The 17,505-nt window shown below is 39.8% G+C and overlaps 1 protein-coding gene across 1 annotated transcript in view; it reads left to right on the plus strand.

Moving 5' to 3' along the window:
* Nucleotides 1–17,505, plus strand: part of calcrl2 (calcitonin receptor-like 2) — a 28,043-nt gene that overhangs the window by 2,290 nt on the left and 8,248 nt on the right. Inside the window, exons 2-10 of the mRNA XM_038723392.1 lie at nt 8,345–8,402; nt 8,871–9,045; nt 10,768–10,875; nt 11,569–11,681; nt 12,383–12,474; nt 13,732–13,861; nt 14,556–14,709; nt 16,068–16,128; nt 16,359–16,425. Of these exons, the coding sequence (XP_038579320.1) occupies nt 8,349–8,402; nt 8,871–9,045; nt 10,768–10,875; nt 11,569–11,681; nt 12,383–12,474; nt 13,732–13,861; nt 14,556–14,709; nt 16,068–16,128; nt 16,359–16,425 (954 nt within the window). The 5' untranslated portion in view covers nt 8,345–8,348. The remainder of the gene's footprint in view (nt 1–8,344; nt 8,403–8,870; nt 9,046–10,767; nt 10,876–11,568; nt 11,682–12,382; nt 12,475–13,731; nt 13,862–14,555; nt 14,710–16,067; nt 16,129–16,358; nt 16,426–17,505) is intronic.

A 17,505-nucleotide genomic window follows, 5' to 3' on the forward strand; every position in this document is an offset into this window, starting at 1 on the left:
AAACTAAGAAAATACCTCAGCGAGATGAAATGATAAATTGGATTTTTTTTTAAAGAATCAGAATAGATGCTTTGGTGGAGAATGTGTCAGGCTGACCATTTGTGGTCATGTGTCAGGGTGTGCTGGCTCCCACACTGACTGATAGGTGAGGGGAGCCTGCTAAGGCTGGCATACTTACTGTTGTACTGGTGCTCATCTTCTTCTCTCTCACCATAACCTACGCACATCAGAAGTCAGCTGTCTGCAGGGAGAGCTTCAATTTATTTGGATAGGGGAGTTAAGCAGATGTGGGGGTGATTTTGTCATGGTTTGACCATCATGTCTAGAGAGCACAGCCTCTATTCTTTGCACTGCCTGTGATGCTTTTATAGCCCCAGGGACAAAAAATACAAAAAGACAACACATGGCATAGCTCCAAGCTGAAGGAGCTATTTTTGGGTCCAGCTATGGGAAAATGATCAAGTCTGTAATCACTCATACATAGACTGCTTGGTTGCTGTTAATACTGGTGCTGCTGGTGTGCTGGCTCGTAAGTAATTTGCAGGATCAGACAGTTTTAACTTTGAGTTAAATTTAGTTGTGTCCATCCCCTATCAAGGAGTACGGTTCCAGAACCGAGACTGTGCGTGGAGGTCAGCCCCACCAGATCTAACTGGTAGCGCTCCATCTCCTGCACAAGTTCCGACTCCTTCCCCCACAGAGAGGTGACGTTCCACGTCCCCAGAGCCAGCCTCTTCCGCCCGGGTCTGGTCCGTCGAGGTCCCTGACCTTCACTGACACCCATGTGGCAGCGCACCTGACCCCTGCGGATCTTCCGATGGATGGTGGGTCCAAAGGATGGAGAGGGAGGTGCCACTTTGGTTCTTCGGGTTTTGGCATCAGGGGTCTTTGTGAACCATTCTCAGTCTGTCCCCTCACCTGGAACCACTTTGCCTTGGGAGACCCTACCAGGAGCACTAGGCTCCAGATAACACAGCCTCCAGGTTCACCGGGGCACGCAAACCTCTCCACCACGATAAGGTGATGGTTCCCGGAGAGGGAGGCAGAGCTGGAGGCTGATGGGGGTTTCTCGTCAATTTCCCTGGAGGAAGTCACTGAGGTAGTCAAACAACTCCACAGTGGCAAAGCCCCAGGGATTGATGAGATCCACCCAGAAATGCTAAAAGCTTTGGGTGTGGAGGGGCTGTCTTGGATGACACGTCTCTTTAACATTGCGTGGAAGTCGGGTACAGTGCCCAAGGAGTGGCAGACTGGGGTGGTGGTTCCCCTGTTCAAAAAGGGGGACCAGAGAGTGTGTGCCAATTACAGGGGTATCACACTTCTCAGCCTTTCCGGTAAAGTCTACTCCAAGGTGCTGGAAAGGAGGGTACGGCCGATAGTCGAACCTAAGATCGAAGAGGAACAATGCGGTTTTCGTCCCCCTCGTGGAACAACTGACCAGCTCTTTACTCTCAAAAGGATCCTGGAGTGGGCTTGGGAGTATGCCCATCCAGTCTACATGTGCTTTGTAGTTCTGGAGAAGGCGTATGACCGGGTATTTCCCATCTCTGATGGTGTAAGGTACTTTTTAACCTCTTTTAGCTAATTGTTTTGGTTTTTCAGCACATGTATGTGTGAGTCTCATGGCTCTCACCAGTCTCATTTCCAGCAGCAGCGGACAGCTGATTTTAGAGGCAGACATCTAGCTAAGCAAGCTAAAGATCCAATATTTTTGTTAGGAGTTGTTGAAGACCAAACCAGACATAAAAGGAGACTAATTATTGAACTTATGTACATCAAGTGGCCAGAAACACGACTCCAAATTAATGCTAAATTTGTGTCTGTTGGATGTGCAAATAAGTAAATAAATTGTTTGCTAAAAGCCTCCATATTGGTAAAACAAGTGCTTGTCAGCATCGCATACTATGTTTCTGACATTGGAATTGGGGGTGCTGCATCCAACCGTTTTTGTAATTTTCCAACACAGACAATCCCACAATCATGTCATCTTTACATATTGATTGGCGATTTTATTTTTATTTTATTTTTGCTTTTTTGGTATAATGCTGACATATTTTCAGTCTGCAGCGCAAATAAAGCAAAACATTAACTGGCTCCAGCTCAAATGTAAAAATATGCTTCTTTGATTACTCATCGATGATAGTACACTGAATATCCTTGGGTTTTGGTCTGTTCAAAATAAGATATTTGAAGACTCTGAGTCTGAGACCCCTTGGGAATTTCTCAGTTTGTTGAGATTTTATAAACTAAACACTATATTGATTAATTGATAATAAAAAGTCATTTGTTGCAGCCCTACAACTTAATTCTGTTATAATGAACTTCCTCTTTCAATGTCTGTGTTTTAGTATTAAAAAGCTATAACCATGTTAGCTGTGTACCCTCAATATAAAAGTCCCTTTCTTACCCTTTGTGTGTGTTTAACAATGGCTTATTTTTAACCTGTTGGGCTTTTAGAAGTGGACAGGAGAGAGAAGGGAGGAAGTGGTTGCAGGATGACAAAAGAAGATAATGGAATCCCTTCTCAGCCTTCATCCTTCCTCCGCCTTCCCTCAGATATACAGATATACAGTACATACACATACACTCTTGGGTTTTGTGTTACAAATAAGCAGGAACAATGTACAAGCAGATGCACACAGATACACACTTTCCACACAGTGAACAAGAGCAGCTTATTGGAGGAGTAGTTACTATTTCATCGTCAGTGCTGAATCTTAAAGTAACTCTGACAGAGCTAAATAGGTATTTAATTATTGCATTTCTTAAGGCAAATTTAGTGCTAGCCATTCTCTAAAGTAACTGAGATCAAGAAGATCAGGATTTAAAGTTAGCAAAATATACTTTTTGGATTTTGGTGGACACTGACCAAACAGTTGACATGAGATATTTTTAGCAGCTACTGTGGAATTTGATAGAAGACAGGTGTTTGTGTTGGTACCTCAGAATTTAAGAGCAGTTATGTACTGTATTTGGTGCAGAAATTTGACATCATACTGGAAGAAATCCACTGCAGAATAACATACCAGTAACCTCAAAAGACCAGAATGCAATGAGGCAGTGAGACATTCTGTGTTGTATTTCCCCCATCTGGAAAGTCTTGTTCTGTTGTTAAAATCACTGCTTTTCCCACCTACATATACACATGCGACTCCTAAATGGAAAATTACCATTCCTTGGATGGTGTCCAAAGGGAATCTGGGAAATGTAGGTCATCACTAATTGATTTAGAGTGAGAGGCTGGTTGAGAGAAAGTGGGCATACAAAATATTAGAGCACTTTATGAGTAAATAACTAAGAATAGATAAAATATTACAGTGGTGATAGTTAAACAGTGGAAGGAGAGGAAATGGTGGGACACTGGCCAAAGTACCTCATAGCCAGCGAAGCCTTTTCAAAATTATTCATAATTATTCATTGTTTTCCCATATTGTTGTCTATTGCCGGGTGCACCTAGTCTTTGTCAGACTATCCTAGAGAGCTCAGGACGAGTCATTGAGGAGTGCAGTTTGTATGTTATCATATAGAATAAATGTTAACAGTAATATGTTATGCCCACAAATATGCATACTGTATGTTTAAGTCATACCTCCTAGCAAGAGGATATTGTACTAAGAAATGAGGAAATTACTCGAGCCACTCTTTATTTATTTTAAACCTCTGGATTATTAACACATCCTAAGAAACACATTTGTTTAAGCAGGAAAAAAGTTTAGTGACTAAACCCTGCCATAATACAGCTGTCATTGATTATTGTCCTATGATCGTGAGGCATCATATGAACTTTTGGCTCAGGAGATGAGTGTTTAATTTCCTTAAGTTTGTCTCCTTTGGAATTCACCTAAATATAAACTAAAATTCCCCGAGGCTCAAACACAAGCCTGTTTTTGGTGTTTGTGTCCCTCCTTGATTCAACCAAACAGACGAGCCTTGTTAATTTTGTAGGTATTTGTTTATGCTTCCAAAACTTAGTTGGATTGTCTCATCATTGTGAGTATTGATTATAGTTGCTAGGTGTTTTACTTTTGCAAACAAAAGACATTAATTAGAAACATCCCTTACCTTGAGCGCTTTGGTTTCCAAGAGGCAATTTTTAAGCTCTTTTAGCCGTCCTAATTCCTCAGCAGTTGATTTCAGCACCTGACAGTAGCTTTGACAGCACATTGAAATACATAAATGACTGGAATTACAGGGTCTAATGTGGGTTTTTGAAGGCTGATACTATAATATTTTTTTATATTTAAAGCTACAGGAAGCTTATGACTTTCCTCTGCATTCTGGTGTGTTATTATGACTTTAAGTCTCCAACACATGGTGTACTCACAGCTCAGTGTTGTTTCCTAAAACAGTGGGCCATTGTAGTATTTAGCATATGTTACTCAGTAAGCAGTAAATTGTTCGGGACTATTTTCAGTGACAAATTAAATGCAATTCTGTATTTACATCAGCAGTGGTGGGATTGATTCAAAATCAGCTTACTGATGTGTTTCTAATATTTTTTGGAAACAAAAGAAGCTCTATGGCACAGAGGAATACACTATATAATGCTTTGCACACACTGGCTATTCTTGTTAGTAGGATCAATTAACAATTTTTTGTCTTTTCATAGGATTTGCTGATAGTGAGAAAATTTGAATTTCCTTAGACCTGTACTTGTACTTGTACAAACCTAGTAACATCAGCTAATATTTTACCTTCTATTATTTTAAATTTAGTGTTCTGTAGGCCACACGAGAAAGACAGAAACAACATTTGTAAAAGCGTGCTCCACTAATTTAGCATAACATTGTCGGACTAATGATGGCCAGTTTCTCTAAATCGACGCCGCAGAACCAGAGCCAGACCTTATGCAGCTCTTTCTGGAGGCACAAAGGGCTTTATACAATTTTTTCACATATGGAAGAGTACTCCCCAAGACCTGTAAACAGACTTTGATGTGTAAAATCATCAAGGGCGTTCCCCTTTTAAAGGCTATTGACATGCGGGTAATTTTTTGTGTCTATGTCATAATCACTGCTGACCAACAGGACATGAAATGACATGAAAGCCAGTGGGGCTGCATAGTTAGGATGACTAAATGAGATGACTAAGTGACTGGCTGAGATAAATGTTGTCAGACAACAGTGTAGGAGAGAATAAACAGAGGAGACCGAGGCGGGTTGGGAGGTAAAGGCAGTCAAAAAACAGCAATGAGAGACATCATCAGAGAGAAAGAAAGAAAGAGTAGATGTGTGTGTGTGTGTGTGTGTGTGTTTGTTTGTTTGACCGAAGTTTAAACTCCTTTTTGCTCAGTTCCCCTTACAGGAAAGAATGTCTGAACACAGAAGAGCAGTATTTCCAGGGAAGGATAAAAATACAGAAACACATCTGGAACATGGAAAGAAAAGGGAGTTTAGACACACATTTTGTTATATACACACACCACTACAAATCAACATGAATGAAAATGTGAATTTAGTTTGTATAAAGTGAGTTTTATTTTATTGACATTTAAAGATCAATTATTACACAGGTTAGAACAGTTTTCAAAACAGAAGTTTTCATTTTGAGTGTCTCTGCACCTTCTTTGCTATTGTCAGTGTGCTGTTTCACAACATAGTATTCACTTTATGTTTGATGATCTCGATGCCTTCGCTTAATAATTAGCGGTGATGAACCTTGACCAAATCCATCCATCCATTTCCTTCTTCTTATCTGGGGTCGTGTTGGGTTGGCAGCAGGCTAGGCAGGGTATTCCAGAGGTGCCTCTCCCTGGGAATGCTTCCCAGCTCCTCCTGGGGGAACCCGAGGCATTCCCAGGCCAGATGAGATATACCCTGGGGTAAAACCAGCGAGTTCTGGTTCTCCTCCAAGTTGGACGTGTTCAGAAAGCCTCCAAAAGAAGGTGCTCAGGAGGCATCCTAATCCTAAGCCTTCTCCACAAAATACATGTAGACTGGGGTGGTCAAAGTCCCATGACCCCAGCCTGAGCCAAGCCCAGATTTCCCTTCTTGACTCATCAAACGGTTTGCCAGAACTTCCTTGAGGTGAACCAAAAGTCCTTCTCCATAGCCTCTCCCAACTCCTCCCACAACCAGGTTTTTGCTTCAGCGACCGCAGAGGTTGCAGCCCTACTTGCCTCCCAGTACCTGTCTACTGCTTCAAGAGACCCCTGGGCCAACCATGCCTGAAATGTCTCTATCGTCAGCTTAACAGCTTCCTTCACTGCTGGTGTCCCCCAGCAGGTTCTTAAGTTGCCGCCACAACAGGCATGATTACCTTCTGCCCACAGCTACTGGCTGCCGCCTCTACAGAGGAGGCTTTGAACATGACTTACTCAGATTCTATGTCCCAAAACTCCCCCAGGATGCACGGGAAATTCTTCAGTAGGTGGGAGTTGAAGACCCCATGAACCTTTAGGGATTTTCTTTGCAGTATGCACCCTTTACTGCCCTTAAATAATTCTAAATATTATTGTCTACAATATAAATTTGAAATTATGGGAAATAATCCATGGGGATGAAAGGGGTTCAAATAACTATTGCTGTGGAGCTTTTCAGAGTAGTGCTCATCATTTGGAACCGGGTTTCAAACAAACTAAATGACAATAGCACATATTTCATTTCATTAAAACCTGAAATGAGCATCTGACGTTGAGAATGACAACAAAACAAAACTCAAGAAGACAGCTGAATATATCATGTTCTTTGGTGCTTGCCATGAGGTCCAAACTTTGAAAGACATTAAAGTCAGCTCCCTCCCTCATGGCTAAATAAAGTCCATCATGTGTTCCCATCAAAGAGACACTTTTTATAGCATGTATTGATTTTTAGAGAATCTGCCCTTGTCACCTTGATCTCTTATGCCTCGTTAAGCTGAGTATTTTTTTCACTCTTGTTTGGCTCATTAAATAGGAAACACTGACTAAAGGGAACTTGCTGCCCTTTCACCCCAAAATAATAATAAACTCAAATCTGTTTCTTTGACCCTGAGTGGACAGCAGAGAGGAATGATTGGTGGGGCATGAACTTCCTGTCCTGATAGATGAGAAAATATATGCTGTACATAAACATACATAAGCACCCTTGCAAGACCATGCACTCACACAAACTATTTAAATTTAAATTACATTAGGTCATGGGCTTCCATTTTGAATATTTTACTTTTTTTGTGTGTGGTTCTCGCTATATTGGAATTATAATACTGTGTGTGATGATCCCCTGACTTTTCATCTAGTGTCTTCATCAGCTCAGACTTTCAATTTGTCCATTTTTATTATTTTTATTTGCTTTATGAACAAATACCTGCAAAATTATGATATTGCCATCAACTTCTGCTGTACTTAGTTTAGTTTAGTGCTACAGTAATTAGATAACATGCTAAACTAAGATGGTGAACATAGTAAACATTATAGCATATAAGCATTGTCTTACAGAGCTAGCATGGCTGTAGATTCTTAGTCTTGTTTGTGCAATACTGTATATAGAATACTTTTGTTTATTGTAAGAACAGCAAAATATTATTACTTGACAATCAGGCAGAAAAATGTTTAATAATTGCATTGTCTTTGTGTCACGATTTGGTTAGTGAACAGCAGGATTGAGCCCAAATGCAAGACACTCGTGAGCAGACATTTGCAGGTTTTTAATACAAAAACTCAAGGCATAAAATAAGACTTACATGCAGACCAAAGACCAAACGACAGATCTGGCAGCACAGCAACAGGCAGAACACTCATCACACAACAATGACCAGACAGAGTCTGAACAGAACAAGCAAACATTTAAACACCAGGTAATGTGCAAGGCGGGACCAAGACCATGTGGCGGACATGAGGAGATAGACAGAACTCACACATTGGCAAGATGACATGAACCAGAGAATTAAACCAATGCAAACAGGCAGACAAAAACCTGAATACAACACCTAACACAGACCATATCAAAATAAGACGTAACATCAGAATTATGAATATAGCAAACTAATCAAGAACACAAGCAGACAGATCATAACCTGATATACAACAAAACAGGCAGAGGCAAAACTGTCCGTCAAAACACAGAATGGATAAAGCAGACTAGATAACACAACAACACAGGCAACCTCTACAAGACAGAACCAGACCAAAATGCAGAAACACAACTGAGTGACATACCAGGGTTCATAACCAGCACAGACAGACAAAGACAAGCAGCCAGCTACAGAACCCACAGACAGAGCAGACTAGGGTAACTAAAAAAGAACAGACTAAAGGAGAACAATACTAATCAAATAAACCACAAACTACACTAGAAGACAAAATAAACCAAGAACAAAGACAGGCACAGATCAGGATTGTGACACTTTGTTCTTGTTTCCTTTTTAGAAACATGTGGAGTACCATAATACTCTCACTTATAGTTGCAGCGGCATTGGGCACAGAGGTGAGTGCGACCATGTGTGCATGTCTGTGTGTGTGATGCATAGCCCTCTTCCGTTCAATCTTTGTAAATATTAGCTAATTACTGAACACACACATAACACCCTGGATGTGTACACTAAGCAGGTTTTCACATACATTATCACCTCTTTCCATACTCCAGGATCTTAACATTATATTTAAGCCATGCATTTTTATCTGTGTTACAGCTCTCCAAGTTTATCAGAACCCGTGTTCATAAAATCCCATTTGATCTGTTCTTGGTTATACTTTTTTTTGTTTTTGTTTGTTTGTTTGTTTTCATTTTCCCATTGCAGCTTGGATTGCTAATTGTACATTTTTCCTTTGGAACTGTTTGGTAATAGTTTCTAATGTAATGTAAAGTGATATTTGAGTATAACAAGAAAGATGTCAAGAGCAGACATTCATCTTTCTAACATCTCTAATATACAGTATGTGAATTTTTATACAGGTGTCCCAGTCTGAAGATGTAGAGTCTATGGTGGCCGTTGAGAAGGTGGTGGAGAGGCAGCAGGAGAATTTCAGCGACATATCCACCGTACTAGGAAAGTCCCGACACCAGATCCTGGCTGCTCAGTTTGAGTGCTACCTGAAAATAATCCATGATCCATCACCTACAGAAGAAGGTGATACGACTGTATCTACTATTCTGTTTATTCACAGTTTGCTGTCTACCACTGTCATGCTGGGATCCACAACGAAGATGTGAAAAGAAGAAAAAGGATGAGTCAATTATGCTCATGAGACGAACAAAGAAAATCCCTAACTTTTTGTCTAGCGCTATCATCAAGTGAAAAATGTACACACATTCTGAAATCCTATGGGGGCTTTAAAGAAGTTAATTCCTCAGCTAATCAACTACTCTGAAAAATATAAAGTAGCTCATGTGGATTACAGTAGTTAAGCTTCCCATATATGACTGACGTGTTTTACATGGTGATTAAAACTAGTAAAGCAGACAAAACCTGTCCCTTCAGCTCACTCTCATGTCTCACTGTTAGGTTCATACTGCTTTGCAGATGTATAAGCAGCTGAATTAGCTAATTTTAGTTTACTGACTAATAATTTCAAACATCTATTTAAAATTGATTCTTTGAGACCTTTCTGAAGTGCTCAGCATGACATTATGTGAATTAAATGTCTTACAAACAAATTAACGGGTCAGTACATGAATATCTACATTATTTTTATGAAAAAGAGAAAGAGAGAGAGAGGAAGTGAGTCTGAAAGAAAGGAAACTTGCTCTTTGTCTCTTTTCCAGTGCCTGTTAACCCCCCCCCCCCCCCCCCCCCCCCCCGGTATTTTGCTGCCTTTGAAATGTTATTTTGTGCTGTTTCCCAACACGCCACAGTTCAACCTGGTACCGTCAGGTTTCCGTCTATTGTTGACAAGCTTTGTGTGGGCCAGCTGCAGTTAGAGACTATATGTGTCACACCATTTATTTGAGTAGATCATTTATACGATTCATCCTGCAGTTTATTAAAAATTTTTAAGATTCCCCTCCATTATGATTCTCTGTTGATATGTGAGCCACTGACAACACAGACCCAGTACACGGCTGTTGTAGTTTATGTTTTGAGTGATAATACATTACTGTAGAGTTTCAGCTCAATTGTTTCTCAAATGTTTGTTGAAAATGTAATATAAAACCTATTATTTCTTTGTCTGGTTAATGTACAATATTTTATTGAAATACTATGGTATAATCTTGTACTTTAGTGGTCTTAAATGTTTACTAAGACAAGTTGCTCAAAATAACTTGCTCCATAATATCTCATCTTGGAGAGCACACAAAGAGAAGAAGTGAATATGATGAATATGAATCTGTGATTTCTGACTATTTCTCACTGCAGACAACATTATATCCCTCAAATGTCCTCAATAAATGTTAAGTACTGCCCCTAATCATTACAATGTAATAATAGTATAGGTGAAAGGGATATAGTCTTGTAGTCTATGTGTAAGGTATATTATTGAAAAATATTTCATATTTGATATTATATAAGAACCATCTAAACTTGCAGTGGTTAAAACATAAGTGATGCCTTTTATGCTTTATTTGATTTCAATTAAAAAAGAACTGGGTCACCACCTATAGAAACTCAAACTTCAACAGAAAATGCAAGACTGTACAGAACATACATTACTATTTATGGAATTAGCACTTAGCTTCAGGGGTGGAGACATGTACAATAAACAAGCAATTTACTGCGAAGAAGGTCTTTTGAAGCATGACAGGATTATGCGCCTCACTTGTGCATACATCACTTTGAAACTATAGGTGGAAGAAGGTTACACAGTGCTCTTTCTCTGCAAGTTCAATGTCATGTCTGTGCTGCCCTCTGTAGGCACTTATTGTAACCGTACATGGGATGGCTGGCTGTGCTGGGGGGATTCAGCTCCAGGAACTGTCATGCAGATGTGTCCAGAATACTTCCTCGACTTTGACCCTGCCGGTGAGGCTTTAACACACCCACACTCTTGCATGCGCGAACACACACACACACACACACATACACATTTGTTCCTCTAAATCCATGGAGATATCTCATTGACATAATGCATTCCCTAGCCTAACCCTAACCTTAACGATCAAACTAAATGCCTAACGCATAACCCTGACCTAATTGTAACCTGAACCCCAAAACCAAGTCTTAACCTTCAAAAAGCAGTCTCTACCTGTGGGGACCTCAATTTTTGTTTCTGTGACACAAACCCCATTGGTTAATGTACATTCAGGTTTAAGTCCAGGTTTAAGATATAAAAACATGAAACACAGACATGTGAAATCACTACTTTTTGTGTGTCTTTTCCTTTTGTATGTATTGATATGTACCTTTTCTTTAACAAGTCATTTATTTTTCTTATCCTAAATTTGGGGGGTACGGTAGGTAGGGGGACAAAGGCTAGGGATGGACTGCCCTACCCGCGAAAACACCTACAGTGTCTTTTTTTTTCACTTTAGTTATCTGTTTGTTTTTTGCTGTTTGTATTTGCAAAAAAGAAAAACTAATGGGTTTCTCTCATAGATACACCAATGCAAAAATATATGCACATTATAGTTTGAGTTTACAGTGAGCTTTTCATTGGCCATTTGGCACCTGATGTCACCTAAATCAAACCATAAATTATAATGTTGTCTTCAACAGAGAAGGTTACTAAAGTGTGTAATCCTGATGGCCAGTGGTTCCATCACCCAGAGAGCAACAGAGTATGGACTAACTACACCCAGTGTCAGGCCTACACCAAAGATAAACTCAAGGTAAAACACAATGCAGTGAAACTACAGTGAATGAGATGACCATAAAGGTTTAACCATGTTTGCAACAGTGAAAAACATAATTAGTTTGGCTTTCGTTTGACAGCATTGGTTGATTTACACTTAACTCTATAGTATCAAATGTGAAAGTAGGAAATACAACAATGCAAAAGTGAACCTTGTTTTGGCATGATGTGGAAATGTAATCTGAACAAGCAATAGGAAACAACACCAAAAGAGTTTATGACAGATGTTACTATCTGATTGTCAGACATGTAAAGTGCTTGGACAATCAAAATTCACATGACCTGATAGGTAGAGCTAGGTAGTGTCAATGTATCTTTATCAAACATGGTGTAATAAATACCATCTTCACTCTGTTGGGGTAATCAAAGTCTCTTTGACTTTGAAGCCAACATTGAGATTATTGCACATTTTAACTTCTTCCCCCCACTTTACATCTTTGGAATTCAAGCACTTCTGAATTTTCCCAAAAGGCTCATATTTTCTACAGATGTTTCCTTTGTTTTCTTCTGTGCTGCAAAGAGGCAGCTGTGCTTTTGATAATATACTGTATCAATGCAAAGACTGTAAGTGCTTTACTGTGCTGGTTTACCTCTTGAACTTAATATAACCATCCTTATTTGATAATTAATTCATTTACTGTATATCTATCATGAATAATCCTTTTTTTGTCCCTGCAGTTTGCCATCAGTCTCTACTACCTGGCCATGGTGGGTCATGGCCTGTCTATTGTCTCCCTGATCATCTGTCTGATCATCTTCTCCTACTTCAAGTGAGTCATGTGTTTTCTAATGCTCTCACTAAACCAGATCACACCCACAGGATTTACCCACACAGATGAACCACACACCGAGGGACGAGGAGCGGCGTGGCCACTGTCTACAGAAAGGACATCAAAATAACCACAATCCCCACCCCAGCTACCCTGTCATTTGAACATCTCACCTTCAAACTATCTGGTCCCACTCCCCTTGTCACAGCCATTATCTACGGACCCCCAAACCGAACCCCACCTTTCTCTCCGACTTCTCTCATTTTCTGACCCAGATCTCATATATCATATCACCCGCTGTCCTCCTCCTTGGAGAATTTAATTTCCTAGCCCTAAAAAAAGCCCTAAATAAACTTCATTACATCCAAAACTCTGCTGCCTGCCTCCTCACCCACACCTGCACCCATGACCACATCACCCCTGTCCTCCAGAATCTTCACTGACTCACTGTTCCCCAACGCATTCACCACTAGATCCTCTTCCTCACCCACAGAGCCCACCTTACCCAGGCCCCTCCCTACCTCACAGACCTGCTCCACCAGCACAATCACGCCCCCGTAACCTCCTCTCCCCACCACTCAGGACCAAGCACTGTACCTGGGGCGACAGAGCTTTCACCATTGCAGCCCCGTCACTCTGGAATTCCTTACCAAAAAATATCTGAGAATGTAGTGACCCGGACTCTTTCAAATCACTCATCAAAACCCACCTCTTTAGACTAGCTTTAACCTCATGTTACACTGCACCTGCTGCTAATTGTTATTGTTATATGGTCTCCCCTAGGCTTTTATGCATTCTGTATTTCATGTTTTTCATGTATTTTCTATTTACGTATTTTCTATATTTTTAAATGTACATAACTGCTGGTTTTATTGTAAAGTGTCTTTAGCGCTATAGATCTGACTAAACACTTCTACATCTTCATATACTTCTCATACTTGTCAGTGCGTGTGTGACTGGTATAAGCTGCTTCTATGTTGATCAATATATGGAGACAATATTGATGTTTACAACATAATTACAATTGGTATGGTCAGTGTAATTCCGATTATATAGTGAATAACACGTTGATGCAATATGTACTGGGCTCTACAACTGTTTAAAATTTGAAGATTTTTAGCAAGAAAATCATTTGGTCAGATTTGAATTGAAATTAAATTCTAGCACAGATTCTCAGCTATGTCAATTTCAGTCCAAACATATTTGTACAAAACTAAAATACATTTCCTTCACTCTATGTTTGTTTCTCTCTTTCAGGAGTCTTAGCTGCCAGAGAATCTCCCTCCACAAGAACATGTTTCTTTCCTTCATCTTGAACTCCATTGTTACTATAATGTGGCTCTCGCTCAATGTGGCCAATAACCAAGCCATAAATTCCAGCAACCCTGTGAGCAACTGAATTTATTTTTCATCTATGTTTCACCTCATGACAATACTGAAATTCAGTTCATTTAACTAATTCAACTAATTCTTTATGATGTCAGGATTGGTGGCAGAACCCAAAAGCAGACAGAACACAATGCAACAGTTTAGAACAGTCTTTTTTGTAGGGAAAAATGGCTCAGGCCGAGGGGAAGCAGGTCTCTGAGAGGGCAGGCAGTTGTCGCAGGTTGACTGGCTTGTTGGAGTAGCTGGCATGGCTACGTGGCTGGCACAGAGTAGCTGGTTCTCAGCATAGCTTTGAAGCGTAGCAGGTCTTGCGACAGAACAGGTGAGCAGGGCTCCAAACCTGAGGTGGACAGAGGACAGTTTCTCGAGAAACAAACACAGAATGACTAGTATCACAGATGGCCTTGGTGTCTATACTCACTGACGTGACTTAAGGTGCGCCTATTAGCCGATTATCGGGTAGGTGAGGAAGAAGCCAGCCACAGTGAGCCTAGTCACAAAACCTCACCCTAGGAAAGAGAGGGAGAGCAGACTGAAACCAAAAACAACCCAAGCCTAACACACGCAGACATCCCTCACTCGCTCAAATGGTCAAAAGAAAAAAAAATAATACACAGACTGTGACTCACGGGACTGGGGAGTCGTGACATATGACACATTTAGAGTGAAGTCTTACCATTCCTATCTGTCAGGTGAGCTGTAAGGTTCTGGCTGTGCTGACTCAGTATACATCTACTTCCAACTACTTCTGGATGCTGTGTGAAGGCATATACCTCCACACACTCATCATAGTGGCCGTCTTTGTCGGGGAACAGCAACTCTTCTGGTACTACGTTGTGGGATGGGGTGAGTCAGGAGGATCTGATATTTTACTGCCATTTACAAACTATTTCCTTTTGTGTTTTAGTGCAAGCTTCCATTTTGTGATTGTGTCCATGTCAAACAACATAGAATAACACTGGGCAGATGGCCCAGAAGATTCAAACAATGTCTAAAGAGACAACATTTAAGTATCATAGTACATGAGGATATGCGAACAGTAGATTATACATGATTATACTGTAACTTTTCTTGCAATATAATTGAAGAAATTATGCTGTGATTATAAGTGCCATTCACTTACAAGATGCTAATAATACAATGCAATACCTCACAACCACTCCAAGTGAAGACTTCCTACATTATCCCCAACAGACACTGTTTTCAAGGTAAATGGTAATGTTCTCTCTTCCAAATGTAAGTGCCAAAATATTTTACTGTATTTTAGTCTTTAAAACGTTTGTTGAACATACATTTTTTACTATAATTCAGTACAAAAATTTAAACTTGAAGCCTGGATGTACCTGTGCTTAGATAAGTGGGCTTTTCATTTTAACTCCCATCCAGGCATTCAGGTCTCATGTATTAGTAAAGGATTTTTTTATGTCTCATGATGTCACATCTCCTACGTGTCATCTTTACTTTTAAATCACCACTGTTACTGCCGATACAGCAGCGGAAAACTTTCTCACTTCAGCTTTTTGAATTTTGAATTAAAATTGAAACTGTATATAGGCACTTGAGTCGAGTAAGTTACTTAAAGTTAAATACTTAAACGAACAGTGCAACATTTTGGGAAATATGCTTATTTGCTTTCTCGCCGAGAATTAGATGAGAAGATTGATACCCCTCCTATGTCTTTGTGAGCAATATGAAGCAGTACAGTACAGCCAGCAGCCAGTTAGCTTAACGTAGCACTGAAAAGTTATATCACATAACTTTGTCAATTCAATATACGTCAATCTATTTATATAGCTCAATATAACAAATTAAAATTTGTTAGCTTTACAATCTGTACAACATTCGGTACTTTAAAAAAAAAATGGAAGAAACCTCAGGAAGAGCAATACAGGAGGCATCCCTCTCCCAGGACTGACAGACATGCAATAGATGTATACAAAACAAAATGAATCAATACGATGAAATTACATGGAATTTAAGTGTAAAATCAACTATACATAACCACTGTAAGACTGCAAATTATTATTTTATTTACTTATTAACATTAAAATTTTTATATGGATTAAACACAGGATGGATTAACATATAATGTGTTAATTTGTGAGGTTTAGATTCACTGGTAGTTGGATTTTGTTACCCAACTGCACAAGCCTCTGTAGAGACTCAGGATGTCTGATATGTTTGTGTTTCTCTCTTTGACAAAGGTTTTCCCATCATTCCTGCCATCACATATGCTGTGGCTCGTGGCCTTTTCTTTAATGACAAGTAAGACGCTGTATGTTTACTGTTCTTTTATTGTCAGTAAAGCTCAAGTCCTGATCAAGACCTGGAATGTTTTTATGAAAGATATTGATTTGTCTCTTCAAGTAGTATTTGTGTGAGCCCGTTGTTTTCTGAATCTAGTACTAACAATGAATTAGTCAGCATTTCATTAAGCACACATGCTTTTTATGTCACTGTGCAAGGAGCTCACCTCTTTGCTCTCTTTGTTTCAGGTGTTGGATCAGCTCAAACACACAACTGCTCTATATCATTCATGGGCCCATTCAAGCTGCACTGCTTGTGAGTATTTAATAAAAGTAAATTTTATAAGCTATTATCTTATATCCCTTAAAATGACTTACTAAATTACTAAATTATGAGCTACATATTTTATCTTGTTCTTTCAAAAGTAAAGTGAAAAAAGTGAAAGCACTTGTGGTGCTTTGACTTGATTTAATAACTTTGGAATAGTAAAACACTTTGGCAACATACATCATTGTTAAATATAGTACTCTGTCCTCATATAGACTGAGAAATTTAATACACTATGTTTGTACCCTTAAGTGGTTTAACTTCTGGCAGGAAATGACAGTTAACAGTTTATTTACAGTTTTAAAGGGTGTATGTAGTTCTGCAGACAGAGAAGACACGGGCAGGCAGGCAGACAAAAACAGAGCAACTAGTTTTACTGTGTGACTCACTGATCCAGCAAGCAGTGGATATAAGGCTTTGGTATTTACGGAGCAGATTAGTGATCATTAGGAATCAGGTGCAGGAAAACACCAAACCACAAGCCCAGGTTCACACCCACTTTCATGAAGAGAGAGAAAGAGAGAGAGACAGAAAGAGAGACAGAGAGAGAGAGAATTTTTCAGAATTTAACACAAACCTTTATTTCCAGTTAGTTCCGTTTACAAAACCGTTGCTGGTATCAGGAAGAAAAAGATAAACTCGTGCAAAATACAACGAAAACAAAAACAAAACATAAATGTCTTATTTGTCAGTCTGTAAAACTCAAACTCTACCCTGAGCCGAGCCGCCAGCAGCCCAGTAAACATCAGAACCCGAATCCGTGTGTGTACAGCTTTTTTCTGTCCATAGTAAGATGGACCATAGATAGAAAGACTAAAAGAGAAATGCGTCCCTAAGCCATGAATCCACTCTTGTAGTAGGCTGAAAAGTCTGACTCGTCTGGAACACGGAATACAAGGTGTTGTATGGTTTTTGTCTGTGAGCAGAAAGGACAGTACCAGATACCTGTTAGTAGCTATGGCCCCATGTACAATCCTCCACTGGAGGTCACCTGTTCGTTTTTCAACGGGAGGTTTGTACAGGGAACACCAACAGCCCCTCGGGGACGATACCCCTGTCAGGGAGAGT

Source organism: Micropterus salmoides, unplaced genomic scaffold (genome assembly GCF_014851395.1).
Source record: "Micropterus salmoides isolate LMB-PRFRI ecotype aquatic unplaced genomic scaffold, ASM1485139v1 Ms_hic_scaffold_16, whole genome shotgun sequence".
In the NCBI taxonomy this organism is placed as follows: domain Eukaryota; kingdom Metazoa; phylum Chordata; class Actinopteri; order Centrarchiformes; family Centrarchidae; genus Micropterus; species Micropterus salmoides.